This window comes from Crassostrea angulata, chromosome 1 (genome assembly GCF_025612915.1).
Source record: "Crassostrea angulata isolate pt1a10 chromosome 1, ASM2561291v2, whole genome shotgun sequence".
NCBI classification, from domain to species: domain Eukaryota; kingdom Metazoa; phylum Mollusca; class Bivalvia; order Ostreida; family Ostreidae; genus Magallana; species Magallana angulata.
The window spans coordinates 39,268,336-39,281,450 of record NC_069111.1 but is presented as its reverse complement, the minus strand read 5'-3'; the positions used below and the strand labels follow the sequence as shown (position 1 = coordinate 39,281,450).

General features: G+C 31.2%; 1 protein-coding gene and 4 non-coding genes across 5 annotated transcripts; 2 read left to right on the top strand and 3 right to left on the bottom strand.

The window, feature by feature from the left end:
- Positions 1 to 691: 691 nt before the first annotated feature.
- Trnaw-cca (transfer RNA tryptophan (anticodon CCA)) lies at positions 692 to 763 on the top strand. Its single transcript has one exon. It is a non-coding gene; the product is annotated as a tRNA-Trp (tRNA).
- A 1,547-nt stretch (positions 764 to 2,310) lies between these two features.
- Trnaw-cca (transfer RNA tryptophan (anticodon CCA)) lies at positions 2,311 to 2,382 on the top strand. The gene has a single exon. It is a non-coding gene; the product is annotated as a tRNA-Trp (tRNA).
- A 2,090-nt stretch (positions 2,383 to 4,472) lies between these two features.
- Positions 4,473 to 4,544, bottom strand: Trnaw-cca (transfer RNA tryptophan (anticodon CCA)). Its single transcript has one exon. It is a non-coding gene; the product is annotated as a tRNA-Trp (tRNA).
- A 383-nt stretch (positions 4,545 to 4,927) lies between these two features.
- On the bottom strand, positions 4,928 to 4,999 carry Trnaw-cca (transfer RNA tryptophan (anticodon CCA)). The gene has a single exon. It is a non-coding gene; the product is annotated as a tRNA-Trp (tRNA).
- Positions 5,000 to 9,334: 4,335 nt separating this feature from the next.
- LOC128165769 (uncharacterized) lies at positions 9,335 to 12,102 on the bottom strand. Its single transcript, XM_052830599.1, has 6 exons — positions 11,955 to 12,102; positions 11,805 to 11,860; positions 11,585 to 11,719; positions 11,330 to 11,429; positions 10,948 to 11,015; positions 9,335 to 10,006 (listed from the first exon to the last, which is right to left on the bottom strand). Exons 1-6 carry the CDS (start codon positions 12,014 to 12,016, stop codon positions 9,624 to 9,626), a joined length of 804 nt encoding a protein of 267 aa, XP_052686559.1. The 5' UTR covers positions 12,017 to 12,102; the 3' UTR covers positions 9,335 to 9,623.
- Positions 12,103 to 13,115: the final 1,013 nt, after the last annotated feature.

The following is a 13,115-nucleotide window of genomic DNA, read 5'->3' as shown; positions in this document are numbered from 1 at the left end:
AATAAATTTTTTGTTTATTCATTTTAAGATTTCATTAAATCCAATTTTTTTATCAATGTTTTAAAATCTACCAATTTGTCGTCTTTTACAAGTACTGGCTTGGTATAAATTCCTTAGTTTAGAAATCTTTTTTCCGAGAAAATATAATTATTTATTATGATTTAAATTATCATGAAGGTTTTTTTTAACATGCAATTTGAAAATAATCATAAATGTAAAAGTAAGTACGGATAATTTGTTTTAATCTCATTTATTATCATGCATTAAAATTGCATAAATTGATCCATGCATTCTCGTTACAAATTTTGTATCATAGTTAGCTTTTTTGTATCATTTGTACATTACTGAGAGTAAGATTGATATAACAAAAACTTTGTTCTCGAGGCGATTATTATCTGGAGTCAGATTTATACCAGTTTATATGTAAATGTATGTTTTCTATTTCATATATAATAAGGAAATAACTGTACATGTAATGATTTTTCTTCACACAAAGAATATTTGAACTTTTAGATACCTTTTATCTCATAAGTTGATTATCCTTCTTTAAGTAAATTTAAAACAATCTGTATGCAACTTTTCACGTTATTAGACTAAAACATTATAATTTTTTTACCTGTAGTTTTTGAAGAAAATTGAATCATGATTGTAGTAATTTGCTAATTATAAATTATATGCATTTATACATATAGACTTCGTGGCGCAACGGTAGCGCGTCTGACTCCAGATCAGAAGGTTGCGTGTTCGAATCACGTAGGGGGCATAATTTTTAAACTATTATTTTGTTAATTTTTTTTAAAACCATTGCACATACAAGTATTTAGCTTATTTCAACAAAGATTATCGTCGTAGTCAATCTAAACAGTTTTGTTTTTTCTCACGTTGATTTTTGCCAAGTTGGATATATTCGTCACTGAAAAGTTCTTACTATAAGCTGTAGAGCTTTGAACTTATATAGAAGAAGTTTGAAGGCAATCTTTGACTTGAATGGGCCGGGTCTACTGCTGTCGGCGAAAATGAGGCTCGGTTCCTTCTATGTTAATTTGTCGGAAGCCTGTATAACTTTATCGCTGCTCTCTACTTGCTTTTTGTTATTGCTGAATTAATACTGGACCTGTTGGGTTTGAAACTTGTTATCTTTTTGAGCGTTTATTGTTTGACTTAGAGCTATACGAAAGGATACTGTCGATAATTTGACGATGGTATTGTTTTTACAGGTCATCATATAGAATATCATAAGAGAATATAGTCCCTATCCAGTTCATCCGCTTTCATCCTTTTCCGCTTTGTACATTGTATATTTGCAGAAGTTGGAGTTTTATCAAAAAAAGAAGAGTTACTAGGTTGTTTTTTACGATCTTCATCATCATCATCAGCATCATCATCATACATATCTTCGATTTTCTCTTCATTTTCAACCACATTTTGTGTGTGTCTACTTGATCTAGCCAAACCTAATTTAGTCAGAAGTTGCAACAAGTACAATGATATCAATAAACCAACGAATTATATACAAATATTTTTAATAAATCTTTGTCTTTTTTATTAATTACAACGATGATTACACCTACAACATGTCTACTGAATTCCTCAAATATATGGCTACACTAACAGCACGGTATCGATAAATATTATAGATTATCAGTAAAACTGGCACTTTCAGAATTTTTGTTTTGGCCAGTAGTGGCTGGATAGAAAAAAAACACTGACGTGATAGTTCACAATGAATTATTATATTATAATTATATAAAATTATCATAACGGTTTAAGTACCATGCAAAACATTATGCATGTACAATGTAATAGCAGAGTTTTGCAGGAGTTAAAATTTCTTTTATCTTTAGTTCAGTTGTTTAGATATTATCCATTATCATTAAAACTACATAATTAATCCATGCAAAAGCGTTATACTTTTTGTACAAACATGTACTTTGCTTCATTTATCATTTATACATTACTGTATACTGAGAGAGTAAGATTGATATTACAATGAATTTGTTTCCAAGTTGATTCTTATCTGGAGTCAGACACTCTACCGTTGCTATACGTTTGTTTGATATATCATACAAAATAAGCAAAAAACTGTACATGTAATAATTTTCCAAAACACAAACTATAAATATGAACTCTTAAATAATTTAATGTGATAGTTTGATTACTTCTTCTCTTAATCAATCTAAATATCCCTTCAGCTTTTCAAGTAATAAGGCAACAGTTATTTTAAAAATTTATTTTACATATATTTTTGGAAGAAAAAAGAATCTTTATAGTAATTTCCAAATTCTACATAACATAGATCTGATTTCCAGAGACTTCGTGGCGCAACGGTAGCGCGTCTGACTCCAGATCAGAAGGTTGCGTGTTCGAATCACGTCGGGGTCATAGTTTTTAAATTATCATTTTGTTAAGATTAATAAGATAATCAATAATAAAATAAGATTAAAAACCCATTGAACATAATTGAAAATTTGTACTTTATATCAAACACAAGGAATAAGGGAACCCTTTTTAGAAAACTTCATAGACATAAAGTGGAGGTACGAATCATAGAGCTTAAATCAATATTTATATATATCTTGAAATCGTAGTTGCCAATCTAAATATTTTTGTTTATTCCCACGAACGAGTATTATTGATTTTTGCTATGCTGGATATATTATATTCTTCAGTGGAAAGAACAGAAATGAACTTACATGGAAGATGTTTGAAGACAATCTTTGACTTGAATGTATCTATTCTTGTTGGCGAAAATAAAGCTTGGTTCCTCCTATGTTAATTTGTCGGATGATCTCCATAACTCTATCGATGGTCTCCACTTGCTTTTTGCTATTGTTGAATTAATACTAAAGTTTGAAACTTGATCTCTTTTGTCGCCGTTTTTTGTTTGACACATAGTTTTACCAAAAGATACTGTCGACAGATTGACGAAGGTATTGTTAACACAGGTTTCCATGGATTAACAGAAAATAGTCCCAATCGAATTTATCCGCTCTTATTCTTTCACGCTTCGTGAATTTGCAGAGCTTGGATTTTCTCTATCAGCATCAAACCAATCTTCAATTTTCTCTTCTATTTCAACAACACTTTGTGGTGTTTAAGGTTTACTTAAACTAGCCATATTCAAATTCGTCAGAAACGGCGATGAATACAATTATGGATAAACCAAGGAATCGTATACAAATATTCATTATTAACCTTTGTATTTTTTTTTAATATAAATAACAACACTAATTGTATTAAATGCAGGTCTACCAAATCTTCCAAATATATGGCTGCACTGACAGCTTAATATCAGTAAATATTATGAATTAATCACAATCAGTACTGAGGCCAGTAGTGGCTGGATAGAAAGAAAACTGACGCGTTGCCTCGTTTTTTTCTCTGTTGGATTCCCCTGCAACAGTCATTTGATGTTTTGTAACATTTTTTGCGGCATGGTTTGCATGCATTTTCACTAAGTTTTAACTTCTATTAAAAGGGAAGTGAAGGAGTTATAATTATTACAAAATCTAGTAAAATTATACATTTCATTTGCAATAACTGCGTAAAATTCTAACCAGAGAACTCCATTTCTTGTGCTCTTTTCTGTCAAAAACGCAGCGCATCTTTTTATTCTTCTTATCCCTTTTTATAAAAGTACCGTGAATGTTAAACAATGCTACAAGCGTCTGTCTCTTGTTTATCACTAAAATGGAGTTTCTGTTGGCGCCATGCAAAGCCTCAGAGTCTTGTGGAAGTTTTTTTTATATTTGTTAGATCTTTAATAGGGTTTGCTACACGAGTTTAAAACAATTTATAAACGATATATCTATGCATACAGAATTTATAGCCTAAAGGGGATGCGCGGCCATCTTATTCAGTTCAGGATAAGAATATAAACATTTCTTAAACTGGCTTGTTTCTGCCCGAAACTGGCCAAAAATGTTGGCAAAAGATATAAAAGCAATAAATATGGAGTCCTACATGTCATTTTGTTTTAAAGGGGGCGCATACAAGAACAGGACAATGCCTTTTTAATCATTCAGAACAGCTGTCGAACTGCGCAGCTACAGACTACTTTGGGGCAAAGTTACAACTTAAATGAACAATGTTCAAACTTTTTCTCAACAAGTGGTTGTAGAGAGGACACCAATGAATGCCCTTCATATTTGTGCAGATTTTTTAGTTTTGAAAATAAGTCTGTACCTTCTCAGCTGTTCTGAGTGATTAAAAAGGCATAGTCCTATTCGAACTCATGACCTGCGGTTCACAAGCTCGATACTTTAACCACTGAGCTATTACGATATACATCTGAATCGATTGATACAAACAGTTTAACAAAACATTTAAATCGCCATCTTGTGACGTAGTGTCTTGAAAAGTATAAGTCTGGGTGTAGTGAAGTACCTTAATATACAAATAACATATCGAACAAAATCTCATAAATAAGGCCACTTATGTTCAATATTCTTTGTGGTGACAGAGTAAAATTATGACCCCGACGTGATTCGAACACGCAACCTTTTGATCTGGAGTCAGACGCGCTACCGTTGCGCCACGAAGTCTGTATATCATCTGATTCCATATTATTTCTAATTTGAAAAAAGATGTTACTTCAATCTTTTATAACATTCTGGTCTTAGTCAGTCTGAAATATTTTGTAGCTTCTCATATATTTTAAAATTTTATGATGTATATATAGCATGCTAGTTGATACGGCGTTTGTTTTCATTCAATATTTTCAATATCATAAATTAAATCGAAATATTAAAACTACGACTCGAATACGCAACCTTCTTTTATATCGTTGCGTCACGAAGCCGACAGAAGAAGCTGGCATTGTAATAAGAATCATACGCAATTAATAGAACTTAATTTTTGGGGATTTGCATAAAGAAAATTTACGACAAAAATAACATTTTTAACACCCCAAAAAAAAAAGAATAATTGACCCCGACGTGATTCGAACACGCAACCTTCTGATCTGGAGTCAGACGCGCTACCGTTGCGCCACGGAGTCGATTTTACATATTAAAATCACTTATATATGTTTATAAAGCATATGAATATGATTAATCGAAGACTTACATTGTTTTTTGCAATTTTTTTTGTCGTATATTGTGTACATATATATCTTTTTTTTTCAATTGTGTTGCCTAACACTTAGTTTGAATATATTTATATTCACAAATTGTGAATATAGACTGTCCTAAGAAATCGTTTACGTCACATTTTTTTAAATTCAAAAAATGTTTTACACATACTTGTTAAAGAAGTACAATTGAAAAAGATGAAAGGGAGAATATCCAAGCTTTCTTGAATGAAACATGTTGTAAAATGGTAAAATGTGTACACTGTCAGGTATCTTCAGATCTTCAGAGAGTCGCATGTTGAAATCATGCCAATTTCACAATTTCTTGTCTCATAACGTTTTTAAAACCAATTTGAAATTCTTAACAATAAGATATTTATTTTAAGTAAAACCAGTTTTTGGGTTAAAAGTGTTTTTAAAATTAGTCTTTTCTTTACATTGCGATATTTTTCATCAAGAAAAACGTCCTCAGTCCAGTACTTCATTTCTTAACTTACTCTGTATATCACATTATTATTTTGTTTTTTCTTCTTCTAACAATATAGCTTTCTTCATAAAAACTGATGTTCTATCAGTCACCTTCAATTTTTTTTTTTAGTTTTTTTTTAAATGCGTATTATGTATAAATACAAAACACTGTGAGCATTTAAAAAAATAAAACAGTGAAGATAGTTTTAAATTTTACTTTTATTAAAGTATATTTTCTCCTTAGTTGCATTGTTTAATTTGTTCATGTTTAAGTATTTATTATTGTAATTTTATTTTTTTTAAATGAATAGCAAATTGAACGTATACAAGGTTATCTCATATTTATGTACAATGTAGGCAATGATGACACAAGATGACTATGATAAAAAAAAGTATCCAGTTCCATCAAGGAATGAGTTTGAAAAGCCAATTATATCTGTTAAACATTTTATTTTATTATCATTATTAATGATACTTTCTATAACAATGTACTGAAGAACAAATGCTAATTTGAAATTTACACTATAATATAGAGGAAGTCAAATGCGACCATCGTGAATTCGAAATAAATTTGTTTAGCCAAACTACACATTAAAAAAACCACGATGCATTTGTTATGTGAAAAGGAAAATCGTACATAAATCAATTTCCCCTTTCACTTTCCCTTGTAGACGTCTATAAGAGACGTTAACAAAGCATTATTTTCCTTGTATTATAGTTTATCTCATAAGTGTGGTGTATATTACCCGTGTGATAAACCTTTGCTATATCAAACGGGTGATGCTTTATCAAATACTTCCGGTCCGAACTATTTTTGACACAACCCCTCGCTTCAACGCTTCAGTGACCTATTTTCGAAGATTTGCTAGTACTTTCAACATAACTATATCTACCACAAAAATTAATATAAAATTGATTTTGTCAAAGATTTAGATTACAAATATGAAGGAAAACACATAACTGCGTAGCACAGGCGTCGGAACCGGGGGGGGGGGGGGGGGGGGGTTAGCCCCCTCGACACACCTTTTTTGTTTTTCATAACCGTAACCACAAGACCCTTTTTTATATTTGTCAAGATTATTGATAAATTTAGCCCACTTCCAACTTCCAATTTGCTTTGTGAAGTTAATAAAACTGCAAATTACGTTAACTATCAAGGAGTTCATCCTGACGACGCGATGAAAACAGAGCGCTCTGGCTGTGTTTATATACAAGAACCGAAATAATGTTTCATAAGACTTTTATTCCACCACCAGTAAGCTTCCTTATTCACTATTTTCAATTTCGAATCATAAGGCTAGCCTAGTGTTTGTTTTATTAAACATCAACAACTGTTCCTCGTTCGAGTCAATTCAAACTAACGAGCATTCGCAACTTTGTGTATGTCAACAAACTTTATTATTCAAGTCTTCTAAGCGGAATTTCCATTTAATCAAGTGAATAAGCTCTAAGAAAAATTATTTAGAGCTAAAAAATTATTTTAAGGTTTATTTCAGTGAAACTTTACATTAAAACAGTTAGATTTATCTCAGGAATGACGTACTAAATTGTATTGCGCAAGATCACAATAGCCGCATAACACAACGTTGCATCATCGTTTTTAATCTTTGAAAGAAAAAAAACCAATTCGGGTCACATAAGGGACTGTCTCAAAAGCTTCATAATATAAATCAAATTGTATGAGATAAATAGAACATCTATAATTGTGTGATTTTATATTTGCTTTATCCAACTCGTTGAAATGGTTATATTCGCTCGGCAAGCCTCGCGAATATATACACCATTTCAACTCGTTGGATAAAGCAAATATAAAATCACACAATATAGATATCCTCTATATATACACTTTTTATAATAATTATATTGTCAATGCATGCGTAATATGTGATACATTTACATCCACATACAATTTTATTTTGTGCCTTCTTTTCAGTTCAACTACAGACATCTGAAAGTCTTTAAAACGTTAATTGTTTTCGATTTTTTCTCAGTACAACTAGAAAAAATCGTATTAGAAAGGGTTTTTAATAACGAACTTTTAGATGATTTAGTTCAGTTCCGAAATAGTTTGTCCTTAATGTTTGTACTATACATGATTTATTTGAGGGTAGATCACTACACAAAAAGAAAATATTTATTTACTTACTTTCTTTTTTTCATAGAACACTAGTTGCTTTCTACATTCATAGGTTGACATTGAGTTGACTGAATGGCATAGTGTCACCCTGTGGTTACGCGAATCCTTATTCGAAAGGTTCGACTGTTTCCTCAATTGGTTTCATACTAAACAACCCAAAATCATCAGACATGAAACAGTTGTAACCGCGTAATATTGAATAGCGCTATGGATTTGTCTTGAAATTTTTCTATTGCAGAACAATAACATAAAGGGTAAAAATTGGTGTAAGAAATTCGTACCAAGTAGGGGCATGTTGTGTTAGGTTGTAAAGAGGTTAAACATTTCTTAAAGTCAACCAGAACTCCAGAGATAAAACAAAATAACCGGCTCAATGACAGCAACAAGTTAAACAAATAGACATACTTGATTGCAACAGAAGCAGGCTCACATGCGTCAGATAGACAGCAGCAACCGAGGTCTTTCTAATTATATAAAATATAATAAAATTATAAGTTCAAAAAGGAAATGTACAAATGACATGAACATGATATAATTGAAAATAATGAGTTCCGTTAAAACCATATTTATAAAGAAAACATACAATTATGTGTATAGGATAAAAATCGTATACATATTTAAAAAAGTTACTAATACTTGTATACATAAAAAAAATGTATAGTTGGTGGTTGAACCCTTTATTTTTAATTTTAAAAATCCAACTAGTCAGGCTCATATTAGAACATTAGAACATTACATGTATGGATTCTAGGGAGGAAGTTAATTATCGCTAACAATTAATAGACTTAAGCTTGAAGTTTCCGGAATTACATCAGGAACAGGTATAGACACGCATATCCGCATTTCCCATACCAGCTTATACATGTATAAGTATGTGAAAGTATTGTTTTTACAGGCACGTAGCATCGGGGGGGGGGGGGGCAGGGGGGCCTGCCCCCCACTTTTTCTCGCAGCAACAAATTTTTTAAAATTTACATATTAAAAAATGAATTATAATGGAGTTGCCCCCCCCCCCCCCCCCACTTTTTTGGAAGTTAGTAAAAAGTTGATATGAAAATAAGGAAATGAGTAGTCAAATTGAATATCTCCCCCCCCCACAGATTAGGAATATTAGATGATTTGGAGGGGAAAAAATGTTGGTAGGGAAGAATTTTTTTGGGAAGTATAGTTGAGTGATATTAATCATAATGTGTTATTTTACACGTGTTTTTGGTTGTTGTTGAATTGATTTTTCAGATTGTATTCTAACTGCATTTCTGTGTACTTCATGTAGTTTTTAAACCATATCATTTACAGCGACTGATTTTTTCTTACATCGTGATGTATTTATCTTTTTTGCTATGAATGTCAACCCTATTTAATCTCTATCTTAGGATGTTGTGACGTTATGATATTCACCAATCTTAAAAATTGTTGTTTATATAAAAAATTAAATGCTTTTTATTCAAAAGGCAGTCTTGTTTTGAATATACAAATTAAAAACCTCGTGAATCTTTTTTAAAAAATGGTTGATAGATAGGAAATGCTTTTACAGAGCAAAAACGTTCATTTGCAAGTCATCATATTTGTTGTCTCTCTGTCATTACAATAAATTCAATTTATATGCATTGTACTGATTTTAGAAAAAACTTTGTAATCTTTGTTAATCTGACGTTCACTGAATTTTATTTCATCGAATTAAAACAATCACACAACTATATTCATTTAAGCTACAAAAAATTAAAAAACTTAAACTGTAAAATATGTAAAAGCAAAGACAGTTCGTGTTAAATTAACTTAATGATAAAATATGATTACTATTTGAAAAATCTCAAAATGTACGTTCTTTTAAAACATATTAACTGTGTAACGTGCGTATATACCGGTACATGAACAAAGGAAGAAAATTTGAAGTAGCTCTGGTCTCACAAAATCCTGTCTAAATAAAAAGCAATCTTTTAGACATGTTTATGTTTGTCTTGGCTCACAGTACTCGCCCTCTTCTTCAATAATGAACCGTTGTGAAGAATACCGAACATGTGACGGTAATAACGCTTGTCTGAAGGGCCTAGATATTCTACCCATTGCATGGTCGTATTTATCCATTTCGTGGCATTTATCATAACTATTTACAAATTGGGATCCAGAGTAATAGTTGCTGCTGCACCAGGATTCACGGGGATATTGACTTCCGCTTTCGTCTGGATTATGACTAAAAACTTTAACATTTGACGATCTACAACTGAAATTACCACTCAAAGGCGATGTTGTGCCGCAATGCATTGAAGTGAGTTCACGCAATGGAGAGTCGTTGCTTCTGCTCTGAGGGTTAATAATATCTATTTCCTGGCCTACAAAGACAATAAATGGACAGTTTCGATGAAGAAACAAGTAACGCATCTAAGTACAGTTTTTAAAGAGTGCTCATATAACTCCCCGTTAAGAGTAACTGGATGTCAATGTACGGAACCATCTTCAAGCCCGCCCTACCTCCGTATCCAAGAAAGAGATTTTCCTAATATGGAGATTAAAATATCTTAACTCTACTGAAAATGATAAGTACCCGGTATTACAAACCCCCACAAAGATATTACAGGTGACTCTTTGATTAAAATCAAACGTTTTACAAGATGCCCGAAATCTGAACTTCCTTCTAAAGAAAAGGATACTAGTAAACAAGCCAAATATTGCATCAGATGCATTAATATTGTGTGTGGTCATGGAGATCTCATTAAAAGAGAGTATTTTGGAAATAAAATGCTATGAAAAAAGATGCGGCCGTCCAGATATATTTGTACGACATGTATGACAATGCATACAATATGACATTTATTTCCCTACGGATGAATAAATGTAGTAGAATGAATGTTATTTGTCGAAATGATAGAGATTTTCATATTTGTTATACTTTGATTCTACTTTTTTTCTTATAGAATAAGTACAGGTGTCAATCCAAAATAGAATTTACACCCCCTAAGAACCCCCCCCCCCCCCCTAAACGTACTCATTCACAAAGTGCATAAAAATCATTCTTAATAGATATCACGGCAATGAAAAGTTTAAACATTTAACTCAAACTTCAGTCAATAATGATGAATTAAACTTTTTCTTCTTGCAAAAAGCAAAAAATGTATAATGCAACTTTATGAAAAATAATTAGCAGTACCCTATGTATAATCTTTATGGAAAATCCATTAATTGCAAGTAGAAAACCTAAAAGTACATTCTTAAATAAAAACAATTAATTGTTAGTTTTTAAGCTGTTTGTAAAAATCACTGTATCAAAATCTACCTTCATTACAATGTGATGTACATTTGCAGGTATCAACAACTGTTGCTGTGTTGTTTTTTGTTCTGCGTCTATAAATATGAATGTGTGGAAGAGTATTTAAAACCCAAATGTAACCTAGATACATGTAAGCATTCAAAGACGATTAAAAGAAAACCATCGTTTAGAAATTAAACCGAATTTTAAACAATTCTTTAAATAAATTGAACAAAATCAAGTATGTTATTTTGACAGAAAAATAACACACGAGTTATCATATGTTTAATAGATTTGTAATATTACCTACATTTTCTTTTATTTTTATAGCATATAAATCATAGAACTTAAAAGATGAAATAAAAGAGAACATATCAGCTTTGTGATCATATACGCCAGAAAACTGTACCTTCTATTTATGATGTAAATTATCAAGATGATACAAACGGTACTAGTTACAATAGATATATTAATGAGAATTCCATACATTGGTTGATAGCCAAGTTTTCCTGAAACAAAATAAATTTTTGTTTATCAACTGAAGAAAGAATGATACACATGAAATATATAATTTCCTCTGGGCTATCTTTAAGGAGTTGTTTTTTTACTAAGATGCCTGTTTCTTTCATTTCTTTTCATTAGATAACGAAATATGAATGCATACCGTATGTATCCATGCATCCGATTTTACTGTTACATAACTGGTTGGCCTTGCAATGACATTCTGAACGGCATCCAAATCCAAAGTATCCAGTAGAACAATTCATTGTACAATTTACCCCATATGATCCGTAACAAGCTTTGGTTAAAAGAAATGAGTAAATATGAAACAATTAATTAAATTTCATATTTTGGGTTTTAATGTAAAATGTACGATAACTTACGTCGACAAACGCCCTCGACTATTTTATAGTCTGAACAACAAGCTCCATTTAGGTCACTATAAAAATAAGTATAACAATTTATAAATTCAACTATCATGATGCTTATAAAGTTAATATGAAATCGATGAAAACATGTTAATACCCTCTTACTTGCACACGTTTGCATTTGTCTGGACAACAAAGAGAACAAAAATGGTAATAGTTACTTCCATGTTCACCAAAATGTTTTCTAATCTAAAGCAAAATTTCAAACACACACAAGGAAATTGTCACTTTTTAAAATCAAATTACTTATGTGTTTTTTTTATTTTCAAATATCCTGGATTTCATGTATTTTTTCACGGGTTGCTTGCAGAAACATGTAGACGAGCGGACCGACGGACGGAAGACGTCAAATGTATATATACAAGTTAAATACGTTTATAAATTTTTTTCTAAATGTATCATTGTTTGCAAATATAACAGAAAACCCCCCTGGATTTAATGAAAACGAAACACGCATGCGTGTATAATTGTTATAAATGATAACATTCAACATCAGACGACAACATGGCAGATAACATGCATTTGTTTTTATTTTAATGTATCGCTTTCTCTTAATTCCTAGATTTATTTTTAATAGTTTTATGTCCTGATAATTAAACCTCCCTTAGTTATATGTTTTAGTCTCCTTCTTATTTCAAACACCATGGTAGTATGTAATGACATTTAGTAAATTAAATGCTTTTTGGCTATATATTTTATCCTATCATTCCTCTTAACAAATTCTGTTTTAATTTGTTATAAATTCTGCTGCAATTAATATGATTAACTATCTTTTCCTTTTGTTTTAGATCTTAAAGTCTAGAAATTAGCTGAAACTTCTCTATTACAGGAAGAAATTTTCTCCACCCCCAATTAAGTGACAATATTCGTACCTGTATCTTGTAATATATATCATCTGTGCTAATATTTTGTTATATTCTATAATTATTACAATATAGGATTGGACATCAGTATTAACATCACAGTTACTCCAATACTGATATTGTACATCAAGTTTTATTGATCAGGAATTGAAAATTATTGTACTAAAATAAAAGTCATTAGTAATTTAGAAACACAATGACATTGTATGAATGAAAAATTCGGCTTAAAGCTCTTTGACTTGGATCCAGGATAGTAAAACCTGCTGTACCCTGATTCCCGGGTTTCTCGACGTCTATTTTCATATGGTTTTCGACTATTCTAAATTTTTACGCTGTTTAGCTCAAATTACCATTTCGAGGGGATATTTGTTGCAATTTAGTGAGTTGGTTTACCGGAAGAAAT

What these genes read in the sequence shown, in the direction of transcription:
- LOC128165769 (XM_052830599.1), bottom strand. Translation starts at nt 12,016, where the DNA reads ATGGAAGTAACTATTACCATTTTTGTTCTCTTTGTTGTCCAGACAAAT. An exon ending in ACAAATGCAAACGTGTGCAA is followed by an intron (nt 11,861 to 11,954) that starts GTAAGAGGGTAT and finishes TTATTTTTATAG; the next exon opens with TGACCTAAATGGAGCTTGTT. An exon ending in AGTCGAGGGCGTTTGTCGAC is followed by an intron (nt 11,720 to 11,804) that starts GTAAGTTATCGT and finishes TTTTAACCAAAG; the next exon opens with CTTGTTACGGATCATATGGG.